The following is a 19,172-nucleotide window of genomic DNA, read 5'->3' on the forward strand; positions in this document are numbered from 1 at the left end:
GCACTTTGCATTTAGATGTTCTTAGGAGTGTGTGTGTGTGTGCGTGCGCACGCATGCAACATACCCACTGAGGTGGGCATCTCCCCCCACTGCAGCACCACGTCTTTGGTGATGCGTCCATAGGTGTTGACGTAGACGCCCTCGTCCTCGTAACACACCAGCAGCTCAATGCCGTCCGTGTTGGGCAGGATGATGATGGCGTGAGACTGGATAATGGTCTGGATCTGGGGGGAGATGGACGAAAGAGAGGGAAGAGAAAAAAAAAGAGAGGGGGAGAGATTAGACGAGATGCATGGATAAGACACAACAGAGGGAAAGGCAGAGGAAGAGGTGGGAATCACGCTGATCCGCCAAACAAGTCTTTCTCCCCCCCCCCCCCCCCCATGTCATTTGTTGGGTCACTGTCATTCAGAGTTGTTGTGTGTATTTTTCATTATTTTATTACAAAAAAACAACAAAACGTCTCTAAAGCGTGATCTTACATGTGTGGGCAGGTAGATGTCATACACCGCCCCAGAGTCTACGTCCACAGCATGGAAGCCCGAGCAGGAGCCATAGATGACCTTTAACCTTTGACCTTCCTCCACCGTCAGGTCCACCAGGAGGGGCTTGTGCACCAGGTCGCCAAACGACTGCAGGGAAGGAGGAGCATCGTTACTAACCAAGAAGTAGCTCATATTTATCATCGTGTTGTGTGACTACGGTGGCCCATCTAGCCCATCCGCCAGGTGTTAGTTCCTCATTAGAAACACAGCTGTATGCATTTAGAACATTGAGAAAAAGGATCATGTTAACACATGTATCAATGGTACTGGGCACATCTAAAATGATACCCTTTGTCTTTAGTCCAATTTAGTGGACTACGTTGTCATTGACTTTGTGTTCTAGCATTTCAAGAGCTATTTCTGTGTGGGTGCATACATCTAATGGAATGGCCACGTGGTAGTGCGAGAGCATGCCAACCTCACCTTGAAGGCCATGAACTTGTGGTACGGCTTTGGTGCCCACGCGTACACCTCCACAGAATTCTTTAGGGCAAGGACCAAGAACTTGATCCTCTCATATTTCACTGTAAAAACATTTATGATGTTACTTATTTATCTAGAGATGCATGTTATTTTCCACTGCACGTCAAGGAGTCTGACAATGAAAACCTTACAATGACGGAATAATGACATCTTCGTGGTATGAGATTGTTACAATGTCCTTGTATTTATCCATTTAAAAACATCCCTCCCCGCCTTCACATTATCACTGAACAAACATAACTGGGGTAGGAGAAAGCAAACTCCAAAATACAGTAGGCTCATCAATATAGCTTTCACTAATCAAGGAAGGATAAGAGTATGGTAGCTTCCTTTGGCCTCATTGGCTGCAGGGAGTGGAACGTACCAACTTTGTAGTGTACGCAGCCCTCTAGCTCCCCCACAGTGGTCCAACCCTGCTTCTTCTCCACCTCAGGGTCATTGTGCAAAATCTTGTTCCTCAACCAGGACAGGTAGTACACTCGCAACTTGTTCTTCTTGCCTGTGTACAAGAGAGATGTGTGTGAAGGATGCAAGGTGAGGAAAGTGTGTGTGTGCGCGTGCTTGTCTGTGTATCTGTGTGGGACGTGAGGCTGCCTGTCTTCTATGGTAACCAGGACAGTGTGTGTGTGTGAGTGTGAGTGGCGTGGCTGCCTACCTGATATGGTGACTAGGACATTGAGGCCCTCAAGCACGTCCATCTGCTGGATGCGACGGCGGCTGATGAGGGGGTAGACCTTCCCCTGACCACTGCGGTCCAGCAACATCAGACCACTCTCTGTCCCCACCAACAGGTTGACACCTGGGGGAGGAACAGCAGTCAGTACACTGGAAGGTCTTTGGGATGGACCTGGTTATCAACTCGGTTGACTGAATGGTTTACAATGCAGAGCAGTAGATGCATGTGTCCGTGTGGGCATTAGACCGGAATCAAACATATACGTTTCAGATATTTGAGCTGAGGTCGACTTAGGTTACTTGTGTACAAATGGAACCAATGGAACAGCCCTAAAAAAGCACATCTAAAATGCTTGGAAATATTTGACATACAGTGTACGTGACCCAAGTCTGCTTGTATCTACCCCATGTATGCATCTCTCTACCATCTCTCAGACTACATACCCCAGAGTGCAGCACACAGGATCTCAGAGTTGAACCTCTTCTTGTACTTGCGGATCTCAGGCGTGTCGCTTTGCGGGCGTGTGTTGACAGGGTTCACGTTCACCACCGAGCCCTTGCGGGAGGGGTCTGCCCTCAGGGCATCTGCCAGGCGCCCGTCGTTCCCGAAGGCCGCTGTGGGGAACCGAAAGGTCAGAGGTTAGAGAGAAGAAGGGTTTGGTTGTTGGAGAAAACGATGATGCCTTTTAAACCATTCTATGTGTTCTTGATCTACCAATGGACGAAACTGAGAGGGCCTCTAGTAGGAAATAAAACTACTCAAAACGCACACGCACACACAGGGTGAGGGGGACGACTCACCCATGTTGTTGAGGGAGCTGCCACTGGAGGGGGAGACCTGCAGGAGGCGCGGGTCGATGAAGGGGGTGAAGGAGGACGACGACTTGTGTTTCTGCATGGTGCTACTGGCCGACTGAGTCTGTGACACAGGCAGGGGAGGGTGAGAACACACACACACACACACACACACACACACAGAAGGATAGATCACCATTTACCTACACTGTGTTCCTATGGCATTAGTATCGCCCTTAGTCTATTTCTTTTGGTGTCATGTTTGCATTGAGGAATACTAGGCCAGCAGGGGGCACTAGTGTAGCAATAGTGAGTGTGAGCTATGGATCTATTTTACGACACTCATAACTTTGTGGTGGGCATAAATCTACAGTACAATAGGAGAAGCCCAGCTGGCTTTGAAAGCTTAAACTGAATAACTCACACTCAATAAGCTGCCTTTGAGACTAGAGCCTCACAAAATGGCATCTAGCCACCATCTGGATGCTATCGTTCTGTACACATCAGGACATTTCCAGTTCTAGACGTCATTTAAATCAAACACGGAATGAAATATACAGTATGGATGACAAAACAATACAATACATCTTACAGAAGGTGTGAAACAAACATTTTAGCATGCAGTTATGCAAGTGTTCTGAAGCAGACAAAAACAAGGTGAGTGATCTAAAATGGAGAGACTAGCAGAAGAACCAACATGGAAGACAAAGAATGATTTGTGGAGGAAGCAAACAGAAGGGTGAAATAATGGGATGGCACTTGTGAAAATGTGAAAAGAAAAGAAATCCAATTGCCAGTGTAAAGCACACAGATTTGTAATAATCAAACTCCACCACCAAGAAGGTGCGCCTCTCTTAAAAGGACATGTAGGCTATTCCCACTTATTCTACACTTTTCAATAGCTTGTGTGTTTCCTTGAAAGCCCTTCCCTTTCTACTGATGAGATTTTCTGACACCCGATAATATTGTTGAAATTGTTCTCAGAAGGCAACCGACGTTCCAACTGCAGCGTAACTATTCCAGGGCAGGCCACCAAGACTGATATGGGAAACCAGCTAAAAGCTAATCCTGCTTTCAGATCAAAGTCCTCCGGAGTGGTATTTAGACAACCAGCTAAGACAGGGCAGTGGGTGACACCGGTTCTGTCATGCTATTCTGGAGCATTTGGGAGGGAAAAGTGTCACCAACTCTTCAGATCAAGGTTCTTGTTGTCCTATGATAGCCCTTCGTCTTAGAGAAATCCCTGTGTGCCATTTTATTCAAGTCACAGTGCTTAAAACGTGTTGATAATTACGTGGTAAAAGTCTGTGTGTGTGTGTGTGTGTGTGTTTATCACATGCTAGGCTAATGATACTGTACATTCATGGGGTTTTGGCATCTTCCATGATAGTAGGGGCAGGTTATTGTGCCAACTAACATAACACACAAATAATAACACACACACCACATGTCTCCTGACGGACAAGCTAGCACTCTTCAAAAGCACCACACCAAGCATGCTACCACCCAAGCAAACTACACTCCTCTCGGGGAGTTCTACAAAACTGATCGACTGACATTGCAAAAAGCTTGAGCCAAGGAGAAATGGGAGGCAAAGTCCAATTAGATCCTCCACAACCTCTCAACCTTTGGCTACATGGCCTAATTGGACTTTATCTCCTAAATAGCACCAGGGCATAGCAAGTGTTTTGCAAGTGGCATGTGTTCTAGCATTAGTAAAGGCCTTCTGCTTGCTCGTGGCTAAGGTCCCCCTCCAGGGGGCGCTAGTGTTAGAAGAAGGCAGTGCTGTGAGTCAGGAAGGAGAGTTCAATGCCGCAGCCCAGAGAGGTTGTGAGTCAGCCAGCCAGCAGGGGACAGTGGAGCAGAGCAGCCAGCACAGTGGACAGGGGGAGAGGGGGACGTACCTCCATGAGCTTTTCCAGGGGGGTCTGGGGGGACATGGCGGGGCTGACAATGCTGGAGGAGGGGGTGTTGGCAGTGGAGGAGGTGGAGGAGGAGGAGGAGGAGGGGGAGTGGTGGCTCTGCTGGATAAGGTCTGGCAGGAGGTGAATGCGGCCGGCAAAGCCGTTTTTCTCCTGGTGAGTGTGGGAGTGAGCATGGCCGTGCCCCGGGTTTGGGCCAGAGGTGGTGGTGGTGGTGGTGGTGGAGGAGGAGACATTGACTGGGCGCTTTTTGTCACCTGCGCTCTGCAAGCAAGAACAGGCAACACTTGGGTCTGTGCTCTGACGAGGAGGAGGAGGAGGAGGAGGAGGAGGACCAACTGTAACCTGCTGGTCTCTATACCAGTCAGTATCCCAATAATAATCATCACTGTAATCATCCGCTTTATACATTTGTGAAATGTCTCCCTCAAAGCTCTCAATTATGTATCCTTAAATGATCCACATTTCCAACAAGCAGTATCCAGGAGTTACAAAGTAGGTACTCTCATTACAATTCCATTCTGAACATACAGATATAAATCCACAAATGAGCAAATAAGCTAAGTGACAGACTCTCCATTAAACTCGTTGTGCTCAATCTAAACTGCATTTCAATGCTACACGACATGATGTGCTTTACCAAGCAAACAGAAAATAAAATGTAAAAAAAAAAACAAGAACATAAACAACAAGCATGGAGTGGGTGGGTGAGTGAATAAATGGCCAACATTCACTAAGGACAAAAAAAAGGGAAGAGTGGACATTTTTTCATGACCATAGAGTGACAGACAGAGTGCCTTCCATCCTCTCCTACCTGTCTGATGACCAGGGTGCCATCTTTGCTGGGGGTGGTGGCCTGGTCGCCCTCTGAATCGTCGTGGGCCAGCAAAGTCTTCAGTGACTCCGTCTCACCGTTGCTCAGTCGTCTGAGGGGACAACGGGAATGTTCGTCGTATATGAATAACGTCTACATTGTGTCGTTTTACTTGACTGTTTATTTATCCAGAAAGGCAAGCACACAAACCTTTACCAGGAACTTTCCTTTTGTAGTTGAATTACTTCATTCAGGAAGAGTTTAAAAAATTGACTTCCCTGGGGGGGGGGGGATTTTTGTTTTGAGGAAACAATACGTACCCCGCCCTGGAGTCTTCGGCCCCCGAGGTGGACTCGTCAGCTCCATCCTGGTCCACCTCTTCATCATCGTCTTCGTCAGTAGTGCCCGAGTCCTCGCTGGAGGAAGAGTAGTCCGTCACCTTGTGGGGCGGGCGCACGTCCTCCACCGCCCGCAGCTCCTTGGCCAGGGCCGTCAGGTCCTGAGGCCGGGGGTTAGAGGGCAAAGGTCACCAGGAGTCAAATAAGCTATGAGACAAGCTACAGACTAAAGTGTAAATAAATACGCATCCTTCCTTCCCGGAGAGTAGTCGCTGATCTAGCATATAGGATAGGTGAAGGCAGGGGGTTCCACTAGGTAGCCTTCACCAATCCAGCTGTGTCAGATCAGTGGTTATCCTCAATATTAATAGGTGAGGAAGGAAGGATAAATCTAATCTTACAGAGCAGGAGGGGAGTATCATTCAACCATAACATCAAGGCCAGGAGGTGAAGGTAAGTCACAGCCTGAAGACCACCAGAGCAAGCAACCAGGTGGACAATCAAACAAACAGTGAGGGTTAACCCTTAAACTGCCAGGTGAACACTGGTGAGGCAGAGATAGCTAAATTGTGAATGTGCAAGCAGAGGCAAGATGACAGCACTGCGTGTGTGTGTGTGTGTGAGAAGCACATCATCAGCCAATCAAACGGCAGCCAAGGGGACAACAGCCAATAACGGCCAGGTGCAAAATGGGATAGGCAATGGGCCGTGAGCTTGCCATGTCTAACAACTGTTTTGATAAGACTGTCTGTCACCAATGCAGTGAGTGGGAAAATGATTCACACAAGCACAGCAATGGCATGATATATACTGTAAATATGAGATCCTCCTTTTACTGGCTTACCACGTCACCCTACACAATTGCCCCCATAACCACACCATTGGAGTCAGGTGACATCACAGGATAGGTAGTCGTGTCATTAAGGTGGGCCCGTAGACAAATTCAAAGATAAAGACAGGGGAGCAAACATGTCAATCATACTGCCTCATACTGCTTCAGTGTGTACAGTAACTGTACCATCAAATACGGTTATATTGCAGTTTTAGGGTTCTTTTAAATGATCCGAATAAAACACTCTGTTTCAAGCTGGTTCATACAAGGTGATAGCACTTACGGCTGGTCGGTTTGGTCTGGCAAAGTCCTTCTTGTCGTCAGGCTTTTTGGCAGCGTTGTCAGGCCGTTGTAGTGGGGATCCCTCAGACTTGGAGGAAGCTGCGGGTGGTGATGGTGATAAACCCGGCATCAGTTATGAAGACGTACAAATGTGCTACATCACAGTATCAACACACGCAAGAGAGTATGTTACGATCAATTGATTATGCGTGTCTATTGCCTGACCGTTTCGTGCTTTGTGTGTGCAGTGTGTGTGTGTGTGTGTGTGTATGCACGTTGCTCAGTATGTAGTGTGTGGTACTGTATGGTCAGGTGTGTGTAGCAGCAGGGAGACTCACAGCGTGCTCTGAACCTCTCCCCAGAGCCGGCCTGGGAGCTGGAGTTGGAGGAGCCAGAGGAGCTGCCACTGCCGGGCCTGGGGACCAGCTTCTCCACACGGTCCCACAGCAGACGTGGCTCTGCATTACTGACACACACACACACACACACAATAGAGGTGAGCAACGTACGCAACTCGCTTGTACACACACACACACACTAACCCTCTCAAACTAAAATCAAACAAAGTGATAACACACACAGATAATATATACTCACTCCAAACCTAAAAACACAAAATGTGACCCACACACACATCTTTCCAACAAACACTAATTCCTCTACTGATAATGACCTAGCTCAGCTCTTCTGACTCTTCCTGGCTGAGCCGTTTACGAGCCAGAGACGGGGGTTTACCTGCCAGCGGTCCTCTGTACGGCCTGGCTGCTGGGCTGCACTCCGCTCTGGAGAGGCGAGTCTCGGCGTGACAGCACTGGGGACCTGGACGTCGTCCTCACAGGGACCTGGCAGAAAGGCAGGCGCAGTCACACAACTTGGCCACATGGGGGGCACATTGAGGGCATAACAGACACCCCCCCCCCCCCCACCCCCCCACCCCCCCACCAGTCCAACAGCCCAAAGCACCTCAGGCCATAAACAATAATAATTTCAGAAACATCAGAATGTTACACCAATTATCTTATCGATTGAATGCGATTGGCCCAACGGTACCAAGTGGGAGAGAGTGAGGCTGGATCAAGCATCAAACCTAACCAAGCCGCCAAGCAAGACAGTGTGGTTAGCAGGTGTGAGCGTGTTAGCATCAAGTAGGTAGCTATTGTAAAAGGTACTACGCTACATACACACCCTTCTGGGTCGATGGTGAGGAAGACCAGGGGTAATCACTCGGTAACTAATCGATCACATACATCTATGCATGATTCTCTGAGACAATGTCTTCATTAGGTAGAAGGCCTCCAGTGCAGTCGTATTGGTCTAGACAGAGGCTAGAGAGAGGCTGCTAACAAGGCTACCCTCACCCCAGAGTGGCCCTAGTGGAAGGGGCTGGGGAGGCTGCAAGGGAAGGGAAGGGACTGGATGTCGTGGGGGGGGGGTTCTTCTCTGGCCTGTCCTTACCCTGGGGGGCACCTCCTCACTGGAGCCTGGGCTGGGACCAGCGTGCTCAGCCCTGGGCTGGGGCTGGGGCTGGGGGTTGGGGTGAGGGTCAGTGGAGCGTGCGGGCGATGGTGCAGGGTGATGGTGGTGGAGGATGGGCTCCTGCTGGGAGCGCAGATGGAGATGTACAAAGCTAGGAACGACAGGCTCACTGAAGGAATGGGAGCGAGACACGACGGGGGGAGCGGCGCTGCCACCGCTGCTGCTCTTTAGAGCGGCCAGGTGGGACCACTGGACCTTTCAGGAGGGGAGAGAACAAGACACACAGGGGGGTGAGGACGGGGGGGAAGGGGGAGGGTGAGACAGTGAGAGAGCAGACCACAGAGTGAGGCACAGAGATGAGGATGAGCATGGTTTAAACATACATGTGCCTACGCACATGCATGCAGACAACACGTGCACGTACGCACACACACACACACACACACACACACACACACACACACACACCCCATGGGTCATATACTGAAGTCTTGACTTGCTGCTTCAAACAGGACTGAGTACATATGAAATGTGAGCAATGAACAGCTTGATAAGAAAAGCTCTAATGTTGATTGATTGCAGCACCATTGCGTTCATCCAATCCATAATTTTAATCACTTAATTTTTAAATCACCATACTTTTGGTCACTTGCTAGAATAGCAGGTGACATACAGTAATAGTCCTAAAGCTTATGAACAACATCAATTGTATGTTTGAATGACAGTTCAATCCTGATTCCTGGTCAAATAAAAATGCTGCTGGATGGATCAAGGACATCACAGTCCATCTCCAAACAGACTTGACTAAGTGTAAAAATGGTCTGTTTAAACTGTACGGTTTAAAATACCCTGGCGGCAGTAACAGCCACACATTCACACACAGATATACAAATCAAGCTCGCAGATAAAACACACAACAGGGGCGACTACATATTGCAAAACATGGTGCCATCACGTTAAACAGCACGGGTGAGAGAGGAGGAAGGGATGAGGATGAAGGAGGGGGCACTGAGCAGCCAAGAGCAATTCTAGCCAAGAGCAATCTCTCTGTGCTGGGGAACACACATCCACACTGACTTGCTGTCAGACAACCTACTATAGGGAGAGGTAGAGGGGGGAGGAGGGAGCGGAGGAGAGAGAGAGAGTGTAGGGGGATGGGGGGGTTACCTGTGGTTCCATGGGTCGGTGCATGGCAGGTGGGACAGACTCTGAGGAGCTGCCATTAGAGAAGGGTTCGGAGCGGGGGGGCACAGGGGGCTGCTTGGGTGGGGTGACCTGAGAGGAGCCCTGAATATTCTTGCGGTACCGTTCATCGGCCTGGGAGGGGAGGACAGACAACAGACACACAGACAATCAGACATGGGGACAGTGAGGATCAATTAGGTAACAACAGTCACTACAGTGGCTCACAGTGACTCAACAACAACAACAACAACATTAACAACAAAACACACGAGGAGAATGACAAGTCAACACCGAACACAACACAGTGTTATCAACAGGGACAGTTTTCTGACATGCTCTTGAGCCCAGTCAAGACAGCTGTATATAGATAAAAGGGATACTAGTCAGAAGAGACCAGTGGAGCTGGCTCAAGGTAACCTTTTGTTTTCCTAGAAAACCATTTCACTGAAAGCAACACAGGACACAGCCGTAAACGTATGACATCACACAGACCCAGAGATGAGTCGTCCCAGAGAACAGGCTTCACTCTGGGACGCCAGCAGCACACATACGTTAGTATGGGCCTCAGCCGTCCACATGCAATGGCCCCCTCTCCACACATATTGAAGTAAGGCAACACAATGGACGAGGCACAGAGACATTTCAAAAACAATGCATTTGTCAAGTAGGTACATTAGGACAGACAAGCTGTGTAAACAAAGACACAAGAAGGAACCCCTACCAATTAAGAGAAGCTCTTCTCCTCTTGATTGAGGAACTATGTTAAAATCGAAATGCTATGTTCTGGTTTTGTTGAATACTTTTGATTATGAGTTGAATGAACCTGACCACTAACCACTGCTCTAATTGTTATCCTTGCCAAAAATGACGTTAAGGGGACATGGTATATTAACTTTACCCATGCCCGAGTCTGACAGCTTGTTGTTAATACAGTACCAACAAACCACAATTACGCTTGTTCAAGCCCGCTGGAATGTTTTTGTGATCTCCTACTAACGCAACCCAACTGCGAATGAGTGAATATGAAAAGAAAAACAGATGAGTTTGTCAGAGAAGAATGAGGAAACAACTGTCACTAATAGCTAACAGAGATGTATGGTGTAATCAAACCACTGGTGCCAAATGCTAAATAATCTTGGAGACTAGCTGCTAGCGTTTTACATCAGTGATTATGACGCTCTCTTAATCTAGCGGTTATCAAATCCTCCTTGCGGGCTTCTTCTTGCTCTGCCCTCGGAGGGATTAAGGCATTTCATCTTCAGGAGTTTAGTATTAGTGGAGAGGAAGCAGATAGGAAATAAAACATTAGAAGCAAGAGTGAAGAAACACGGCTCTGGTTTGATTGGGTTTTTAGAGAGGTAGTGGTTGTGAGCGAGTGGTTTTCTTTTCTCTGACTATCCCCTCCTCTTAATGGAGGGGGGTTGGCTGTTTAAAGCACAAATGGGGTCACCAATAGTTTTGGTGTAGCACCACAGAATCAAAAATGGACAATAACAACAATATTTATTGTCGTCTGTACACAGGAGTGATATGGGCCTCCAGTTGCTTTGTCCGCTACGAATTAACACTAGTTTCTTGTCACATATTTTCAAACTAGATTACACAATGGAGGTATTCAATATTGTTTCAGGGTTGGAAACTTAAAGGAAAAAGAAAACCATAATTGCTGCACACACTACCACTACGAACAGGGTCAGGCTGTGTGGAGAGTACAGGCAGCTTGAAGCAGCAGGCAGCAGGGGGAGGAAGAGACCAAGGGGGTTCACCTCTCTGATAGACTGGGGATCACAGACCGGGTCTGTAGGCTCCGAGCAGTCGGTCTGTGGGGGTTTAGGCCCATCTGGGCCTTCGGTCTGGGAGGGGGCAGGACTGTCGGGGATGGTGGACGGGGATGGTCTAGCCTCGCTACTTTCAGGGGCCATTTTGTCAGAGTCTTTATCACTGAGGGGTGTTGTTTTCGGAGGGGCCTTATTGGCATCCGGAGACATGGCTAGTAGGGCCCTTGTAGTTTCTGCGGACATTCTCCGTGGGGCGTTAACGTTGTCAGAGGGCTGTGTTTGTGGGGCTGTAGGAGCCCTGTCAACTGTCTGCGGGGCTTTAGTACTGTCGGGGGACATTCTCTTGGGGTCTTTAGTCTTGTCACAGGGCTGCTGCTGCTGTTGCTGCTGCTTATGGTCCTGCTGGAGGGACAGCAGATAGGCCTGCTCCTGCTGTAGACGCTTGTGGAGTCGCTCTGCCTTCCGCTGCTCCTCCAGCTCCCGCCATTTGAACTCCTGATTGCACAGAATGTGTGTGCGGCTGAATTGAGGCACAGACGTGGGAGGGACACTGACCACTACTAAACAAGAGTTCTTCAAATTGTGGATTTCATATTTTCCTCATGAATGTCTAGAAGGATACTCTTGATTTAAAACTAGGCCTTACCAGAACGAACCACTGACAAATGATAGAAAACCAACTCAAGGATTGGGTGAACAGACAAATAGATTGATTCCATTTCCGTCATTTGTTGCTGAAAATGGTTGAGAAATAGCGTGGCAAATAATGGGAAGCAAGACAAAAAGGTAAATAACAATGAAAAAATGCATAAAAAAGGCAATTTTATACTGATATCTGCTTATTTCCACTCTATACAGGAATGTGAAAATGGCCGTTTGGTGTTTCGATGAAAGAACTACAACTCCCATTTAGCCAGGTACACCTGCAGAACTGGGACTATCGGTGTGCCGACTACTTGGACAAAACGAGTACTTGTTACAGATGTTGGGGATTTTACAGATACGATCATCAGCCAATCAATTTTGGATATTATCCGTAATCGGAGAGGATTCTTTTCTATCTCAAAATAATGACTATATTTGCCAGTTTAGTCTGTAAAGGAATAGGGGATGTAGCTGTTGCCATGATTGTATCCTACTCGCATGAACCATGCATGAAATAACTGGACGGAACAATTTGTGAGGAGGAATGGTGACATGCGCCTGACCGTCTTACACAGCTCTGACAGACTTGCGCATCTCAGTGGCATTCTAAACCACCCGGTCCTTCATTTTAAGCATTTAAATCGCACTCCTGGTTGTATCATCCGATTACGAGTATCAAGTCCTAATTAACGGATACAAGTATGGATACAAGTATAACAAGATCGGCACCCCCCTAATATGAATCCCCCACCTTCCTGTAGGGCTTTTCTTCTAAGAGCTCATCTTCTCACTCCAGTGTCTACATCCATCTAGGCCATCTAACTACACTTCACACTCATTTACACACAAACCATGAGGATGATATGTATCCAGGTTTCTTACACATTTTCCAAACTTTTCAAGGTTCGGAAATGGTCAATATTTTATTCCAGACTTTTCCAGACCTGTGTAGGAACCCTGTGTATCAGAAATCCAATAGTATTCGAAGCAAGATGATGGCTGTTAAAGCTACTGTACATTTGAGAGGAAGGGATTCTTCAGTGGTTTGCAACTGAACATCGCAGATAGAAATGTGATGCTTAGAGCCGCTGACACCATTTCCTCTCCTACACAACAAAGACTCATCATGTCTGTTTTGCGTGAATCATTTCTGAACGGTCAGGAACGCTGCACTCCCATGAACGAGCGTCTGGAGAATAAGACAAGGGGAGGATGCAGGTGGGTGGTTCTTACCAGCAGCATGGCCTGTTCATGTAGCAGCTGCTGCTGCAGAATCTCCAGATGCCTCTGCTCCTCCTCCAGCTGGCGACGGATATACTCCTGTCAATCAAACGAAGGATCTCTGTGATTGTTTGAAATACAGGAAACAGCATGTGTGGGGGGGGCCAATCAAATGCTTCCCATCATCCTTTGAGATCCCCTAGAGTCCTACCTGCTCACGGTCACTCCTCCTCTTCTCGTCCTCGGCTCTCCGACGCTCCTCCTCCTCTTTCCGTCGCCGTTCCATCTCCTCCAGGCGCCTCTTCTCCTCCTGCTCACGGCGGCGCTGCTCGCGCTCCTGCTGCCTCCTCATCTCACGCTCGCGCCGTTGTTGCTGTAGAGCACCAGAAGGGGGAAACAGAGAGACCATTAGGGAGAGGAACACCCATTCTACAAGCAAGTTATGCACTACTTTCAATTATTTTGTATTGTTTTTATTTTTTTAAACTACAAATACATTAACCCATTTGTGCCGGATGCTGCGCGACGCAACACTGCATCTACCGCTGGTTGCTGCGTTGCGCAGCTCTAAATCTACCGCCAGTTGCTGCGTGGTGCAGCATTTTTGATTTGTCGTACTTTTCATGAGTGCAGCATATAATGCACTGTCATTGGTTCAAATACACGAGGTGGGTCTTGTTGATTTTTTAAAACCACGTGAGCACCCAAATGTCGTGTGGTTCGCCGAAAATCAATCAGACATACACGTGCGTTTAAAAAATCTACAATAAACACACGTGTATGTCTGATTGATTTACGTGATTTTCGGCGAACCACACGACATTTGGGTGCTCACGTGGTTTTAAAAAATCAACAAGACCCACCTCATGTGTATTTGAACCAATGACAGTGCATTATATGCTGCACTCATGAAAATTACGACAAATCAAAAATGCTGCGCCACGTATCAAACGGCGGTAGATTCAAAGTTGCGCAATGCAGCAACCGGCGGTAGACGCAATGTTGCATCGCGCGGCATTCGGCACAAATGGGTTAAATAAATAGTGACAGATCACCGGTTCAGGTGAGAAGTCCCTTATGGGGTCTCAGGTAGGGAGTGTTATCTAGATGCCACACGAAGGCCCCAGCCACACCAAACTATGCTATCCGTTAATTACGGATCGAGACAATGGTTTCTCTATGGGAGTCATCCGGTGATGGACAATGGAGATGACAAGGGTCGGTCTGTGTCAGGTTCATACGTTTTGGCAGCTTTTTGACAAAAAAGGTTAGAAGGAGTTGAACTTTCCACAGTCCGTTTGTCCATTTAGACAATTAGAAACAAGGTTTCATCCTGAGTTGCATTGTTCAGTTGCTAGGTTGTTTAAAAAGTCACACCAGATCAATCATAGTGATTTCATATGTATACGTTTATCATCTGTTTTCTGATGGTTTGGTGTGTTCGAGGCCTAAGAGACCACCCTCTGGGCACTATCCCCTGCTCCATGTTGGCCTTGCTACCTCCTCCAATCTCCTCCTCTGCTCCTTCTGCTGCTCGATGCGCTTCTGCCTCTCGGCCAGTAGTTGGCGCTTGTACTCCTCCTGCTCCCTGAGCTGCTGCTCCTGCAGGAGCTGCTGTCTGCGCAGTGCCTCCGAGCGCTCCTTGTTCTCCTGCTGCAGACGGATGAAGTCCCGCCGCAGCGTTGACTCGCCCGGCTGGTTGACGATGGAGCTTCAGGGACAAGCAGAAGCAAGAGGAAAAATGTGTTAGTATGTTAGAAGTGTGCTTAGAGATTGTGGGCGGGCACTACACATTTGGTGGTGGAAGAGGTCGCTGAGGTAACCGGCTACAATGTGAGGCGCTATGAGACCCAGTGAAAAGTACCAATAAAAATTAAATGCATTTTCATTCTGGGGAAATAAAAACATAAAACCATTGTTCTTTATCATAATTTCAATCGTAAGGTTACATGAGCAGTTAAGGTGTGGGCTACAACCACATTTGCAACCGCAGTTCACACTCCAGCATAGTGGCGGTATAGTGTATAGCTGCCATAGGGGGGCGTAAGTAGGCATCACACCTGGGCTCCCCCTCCTGCTCTGGAGGATCCTCGTCCTCCTCTTCACTCCCACTGTACTCATATTCAGTCTCATCTGCAAAGGGAAAACACAACACCACCAGGAGTGTGACTAGGCGTGTACAATCAAATATAGGACATTTGATGTGAATGTAAAGCACTTTTGACTTCAGTCAGAAGCTTTACATAAAATATAAAACACATTATGGTCATCAAACGGTCCAGAGCCACCTACCTTTCTCCCCTCTCTTCTTCTTGGTGCGGTCGATGTGGTCCTTGAGCTGGATGCGGACCTGCCTCTCATTGGGCTGGTCCCGGATGTAGGGGTGCTTAAGCAGCTGCTCCGTGGGAGGGCGCTGGGTGTAGTTCTTCACCAGGCAGCCCTCGATGAAACTGAAGAATTTCTTTGACCTGAGAGAAGACAGAACTTGAGTTTCATGGAGTTTTATGAATTTGGACAGACAGGACGTCAAGTCTTTCACAGCCTAAATCATGGAAACTTCCTCTCATATGAAAAAGCTGTATGGAGATCATCGTCAATACGCAGGTGCTGGTGGATAACAACATTTCAGACAGTTGAGTTTTTCCTCTCCAAATGTGCGCCAAGGAGCCTCGTTGTGTGCCAATGGCATGGCTCCCAGGTCAGGTGTGCCACAGCTGCTCAGCTCCACAGTGCGTAGAGAAAGGGAAAGGGTTCGAGATCCACTCACCATTTCTTGGACTTGAGGCGCGGGGGAGGGTTCCTAGGGATGAGGAAGAGCGCTCGCATCGGATGCATGTCACACAGCGCTGCAAGACAGGACAGAAGGGGATAAGTGGCAGGGTTCGTATGGAGATGAGTGGACAGACACTGATAGAGTAGAAACCCATGGGGTTTGAGATGGAGAAAGATAGAAGTGTGTGTGTGTGTGTGTGGGGGGGGGGGGGGTAGGACTGGTACTCACGGGGAGCTCCTTCAGCCATTTCAATGGCAGTGATCCCAGTAGACCACAAGTCACTCTGCAAGGGGAGGCACAGAGCGAGACACACAAGTCAGACATGGCAACACACACACAAACACGTTTAGCTAGAGATAAGCAAATAAGTTACTACAATGTATCATCTATAGTGTATAACAGTGTACAGATGCTAAGCACACAACAGAGTCAAACTGAGCCGCAACATCTGACAGTTGGTAAGTAATGAGTGCATAAGTGCACACTTCAGGAAAAAGGGTGGAGAATTGGGACGCTTGTCTATGTGGTGGAAAAAATCTTAAGTGCTTACCCTATAGTCGTAAGTGGCGTCTGGGTTCTCGTCGCAGGCGATGACTTCTGGGGCCATCCAATAGGGTGTCCCGATGAAGGTGTTTCTCCGCCCCACTGTCCTGTCAAGCTGGGCACTCACACCAAAGTCCACTGCGAGACACACCAAGATGAGAAACAGTCCGATTTAAAACCGGTTCTCCACAGCTACGGCATTGGATTAAAAATGACTGTGGTCGCCTTCAACATGTCAGGATTTCACTTTGTCATGAGGCAGACAGACTAGTAGCGTGGACTTTGCAGCAGCCACTGTAGTTCGACACCTCACCACTTACCCAGCTTGACCTCTGCGTTCTCGGTCAGCAGGACATTCTGGCCCTTGATGTCACGATGGATGACATGGTGGGCGTGCAGGTGGGCCAGTCCCTGGTGAGAAAGAGGAGGAGGAGGAGAGGGGGGGGGTTAGCAGAGCTGAGCATTCAGTACACATATGCATATTCTAAAAGAAGAGGGTGCTACATGCTTTTAGAGAGCACTGCTTTAAATAATTCACTGTTTACAGGTTTACACTGTTCACTGTTTCCCTTTATGAGGAGGAGGAGAGTAGGACTTTACGGGTGTGCCCGTTGGTGGTGTGGTAGAAGAGGAGATGGAGACGGAGATGGAGAGGAGACTCACCCGGAGGATCTCTCTGGAGATGTAGGCAATCCAGTCCTCCTTTAGCTGGTTGCCCTTGGTATTCTTCACTAAGTCTGTGATGGAGCCCGCACCACAAAACTCCATCACCAGCTACAGGGCAGAGAAACACACACACACACACACTTAGACACAGAAGACACACAGAGGCTCTCCTGAAACCTTAATCGAGTCATGTTGAATGAGCGCTTTCAGCGATCAGCAAAGACAGTAGAAGGATGGGAGAAGGTTGGGCTAGAATACGAAGGACATGTATGACTAGCAGGCTCACACACACACACACACACTCACCCAGAGCTGATCGTCGTGTCCCACTGGAGTCTTCTTGATAAAAGCACCGTAGTATGTTGCTATGTTTCTGTGATGGGAATACTTCTTGAGCATGTTGATCTCCAGTTTAATTTCCTCTTCTTCATCCTACACACACACACACACACACACACACGTGAGGGAAAGACAGCACGGAGAGTACTTGTATAATAAAAACATAACTATTCCAGAACAGTTACAAACATTCCATTTCGTTCAGGTCACATTTTGTGTTAGTTGATAACTTGGGAAATTAAACCCTCATCCTTACACCCTAAACATATGTAATTAATTTCCAGACTCAACATATCCAGTGCGTTGTCTCTAATGACTTCTTTGTTTTGGGATTAATGATGCGTGTATGTCACAGTGCTCCGTGGCCGACAATAGTCATTATCAGTAATCCATCTCACAATACTACCGTACACAGCAAATCTCCCAACAAAACAATTTGCATTCCATTAGTCTCGATGCCTGTCCTTGTTATTTACAATAATAGTGAAGAGCGAGGATAAACAAACATACTTTAATACTTTAATCAAGCATTATGATGGTTTCGGTGTCGTTTTCCCCCCCCCTCTCCTCCCTCACAGAGACGTAGCTTATCAAATGTAGACAAATCCATTCCCTATAAGGGAATTAGCTAGCCATCGTCCATTACAACCACTTGACAATGATTAACAGCAACATACTGATTGAACACACACACAGCACGCACAGAGAGGTTCTCCTCTTATGTGGCTTGACTTATAGAAAGCCCTGTTGGCGGAGGGATGTGAATTATGAGGGTATTATAGCAATGCTGTTAACATGGGAATCCCCCCTCTTTGACTGCATTCCTGGCCGTCTCATTAAGTGCCAATCTGGGGGGCTGCTGTTGTGTTTAAAACAGGCTGTGGTTTTCTGCTTTCCTCAACTCAGGCCCTGCTGGCAGAGAGGCTAGACCCCAGTTGGAAAGGCAGGCACCCATACTGCTGCACTCTGTTGGAGTGACGTCAGCCTTTCTCTAGTTCGTTCATTCCCTCCGTCCCGCTCTCTCTCTCTCTCTCGGGCCATGTTTCCTGCAGCTGTTTGGATTATTATTCTCAGCCGTGAAAGCTTCATCACCGCCGTGTCACATAACTAGGGACGGACAGACGGGGCACTGCTGACAATCACAGTGGCAGGGGGTGGGTCCTTGTCGGTCAAAGGGTAAAAAAAAGGATGAACCAAAAACATATCCTACCTCAATGGATAGACAGACACACACAGCCAAAAATTTGCCAAAAACATATCCTAACCTCAATGGCTAGACACACACACACACACACACACACACACACACAACCACCCACACACCGGTGACAGCCTGCAGGAAGGTTATGTAACTCTCTTTCTGCCCATTCAACAGAACCCCCCCCCCCCGGACAAGAGACTTTAAAGCAACAAAGAAAACATCAATGACTTAAATACTAATCTCACTCCACCAAGCGAGAATTAGAAAGTTGGAGAATTACAATTACACTGTTTTGAACCTCAGCTGGGGATTAAATAAATAAATAAATAAATAAAAACCTCTTCCTCATGTTTAAATACGGCACGCAGAGTGCTGTGGATTTGAAAATGTAGAACAGGGGTGAAATTCTGGGTCACGGCGCACACACGCTGAAGCACGCCTCTGGAAGTGATCCGCACACAGGCCGTTTAACTGTGAGAGATCAGGCAGAGCAGGGAGCTGGTGAACGCATCCCAGCCCAGCCCAGGCCCGGCTCTCTGCACAGCAGCAACAGCAGCAGCAGCAGCAGCAGCTTGCCAAGAAGATTGAGAAAGCTGTTGTTGGTAAGACACTGACAGGTGCTCTGCCACCTAGAGCCTGTTCAAGAGGTTTGAACGTTA

The 19,172-nt window shown here is 48.0% G+C and overlaps 1 protein-coding gene across 4 annotated transcripts in view; it reads right to left on the reverse strand.

The window, feature by feature from the left end:
• The window catches only part of LOC310815095 (mitogen-activated protein kinase kinase kinase kinase 4-like), a 34,295-nt gene that overhangs the window by 3,424 nt on the left and 11,699 nt on the right, over positions 1 to 19,172 (reverse strand). The window contains exons 4-30 of one of the 4 annotated variants that reach the window (XM_083684719.1): positions 17,280 to 17,405; positions 16,971 to 17,081; positions 16,628 to 16,718; positions 16,315 to 16,445; positions 15,993 to 16,047; positions 15,759 to 15,837; positions 15,284 to 15,459; positions 15,052 to 15,124; positions 14,492 to 14,702; positions 13,203 to 13,364; positions 13,004 to 13,090; positions 11,114 to 11,620; positions 9,330 to 9,479; positions 8,142 to 8,417; positions 7,422 to 7,528; positions 7,025 to 7,152; positions 6,688 to 6,785; positions 5,555 to 5,733; positions 5,235 to 5,346; positions 4,403 to 4,684; positions 2,505 to 2,622; positions 2,148 to 2,318; positions 1,684 to 1,827; positions 1,393 to 1,527; positions 969 to 1,069; positions 483 to 632; positions 65 to 224 (exon numbers count right to left, since the gene is read on the reverse strand). In XM_083684719.1, the coding sequence (XP_083540845.1) occupies positions 65 to 224; positions 483 to 632; positions 969 to 1,069; positions 1,393 to 1,527; positions 1,684 to 1,827; positions 2,148 to 2,318; positions 2,505 to 2,622; positions 4,403 to 4,684; positions 5,235 to 5,346; positions 5,555 to 5,733; positions 6,688 to 6,785; positions 7,025 to 7,152; positions 7,422 to 7,528; positions 8,142 to 8,417; positions 9,330 to 9,479; positions 11,114 to 11,620; positions 13,004 to 13,090; positions 13,203 to 13,364; positions 14,492 to 14,702; positions 15,052 to 15,124; positions 15,284 to 15,459; positions 15,759 to 15,837; positions 15,993 to 16,047; positions 16,315 to 16,445; positions 16,628 to 16,718; positions 16,971 to 17,081; positions 17,280 to 17,405 (4,120 nt within the window). The remainder of the gene's footprint in view (positions 1 to 64; positions 225 to 482; positions 633 to 968; positions 1,070 to 1,392; positions 1,528 to 1,683; positions 1,828 to 2,147; positions 2,319 to 2,504; positions 2,623 to 4,402; positions 4,685 to 5,234; positions 5,347 to 5,554; positions 5,734 to 6,687; positions 6,786 to 7,024; positions 7,153 to 7,421; positions 7,529 to 8,141; positions 8,418 to 9,329; positions 9,480 to 11,113; positions 11,621 to 13,003; positions 13,091 to 13,202; positions 13,365 to 14,491; positions 14,703 to 15,051; positions 15,125 to 15,283; positions 15,460 to 15,758; positions 15,838 to 15,992; positions 16,048 to 16,314; positions 16,446 to 16,627; positions 16,719 to 16,970; positions 17,082 to 17,279; positions 17,406 to 19,172) is intronic. The other 3 variants (XM_083684720.1, XM_083684721.1, XM_083684722.1) reach the window with 3 other exon arrangements.

Source organism: Argentina silus, assembly GCF_951799395.1.
Source record: "Argentina silus genome assembly, chromosome: 14".
In the NCBI taxonomy this organism is placed as follows: Eukaryota; Metazoa; Chordata; class Actinopteri; order Argentiniformes; family Argentinidae; genus Argentina; species Argentina silus.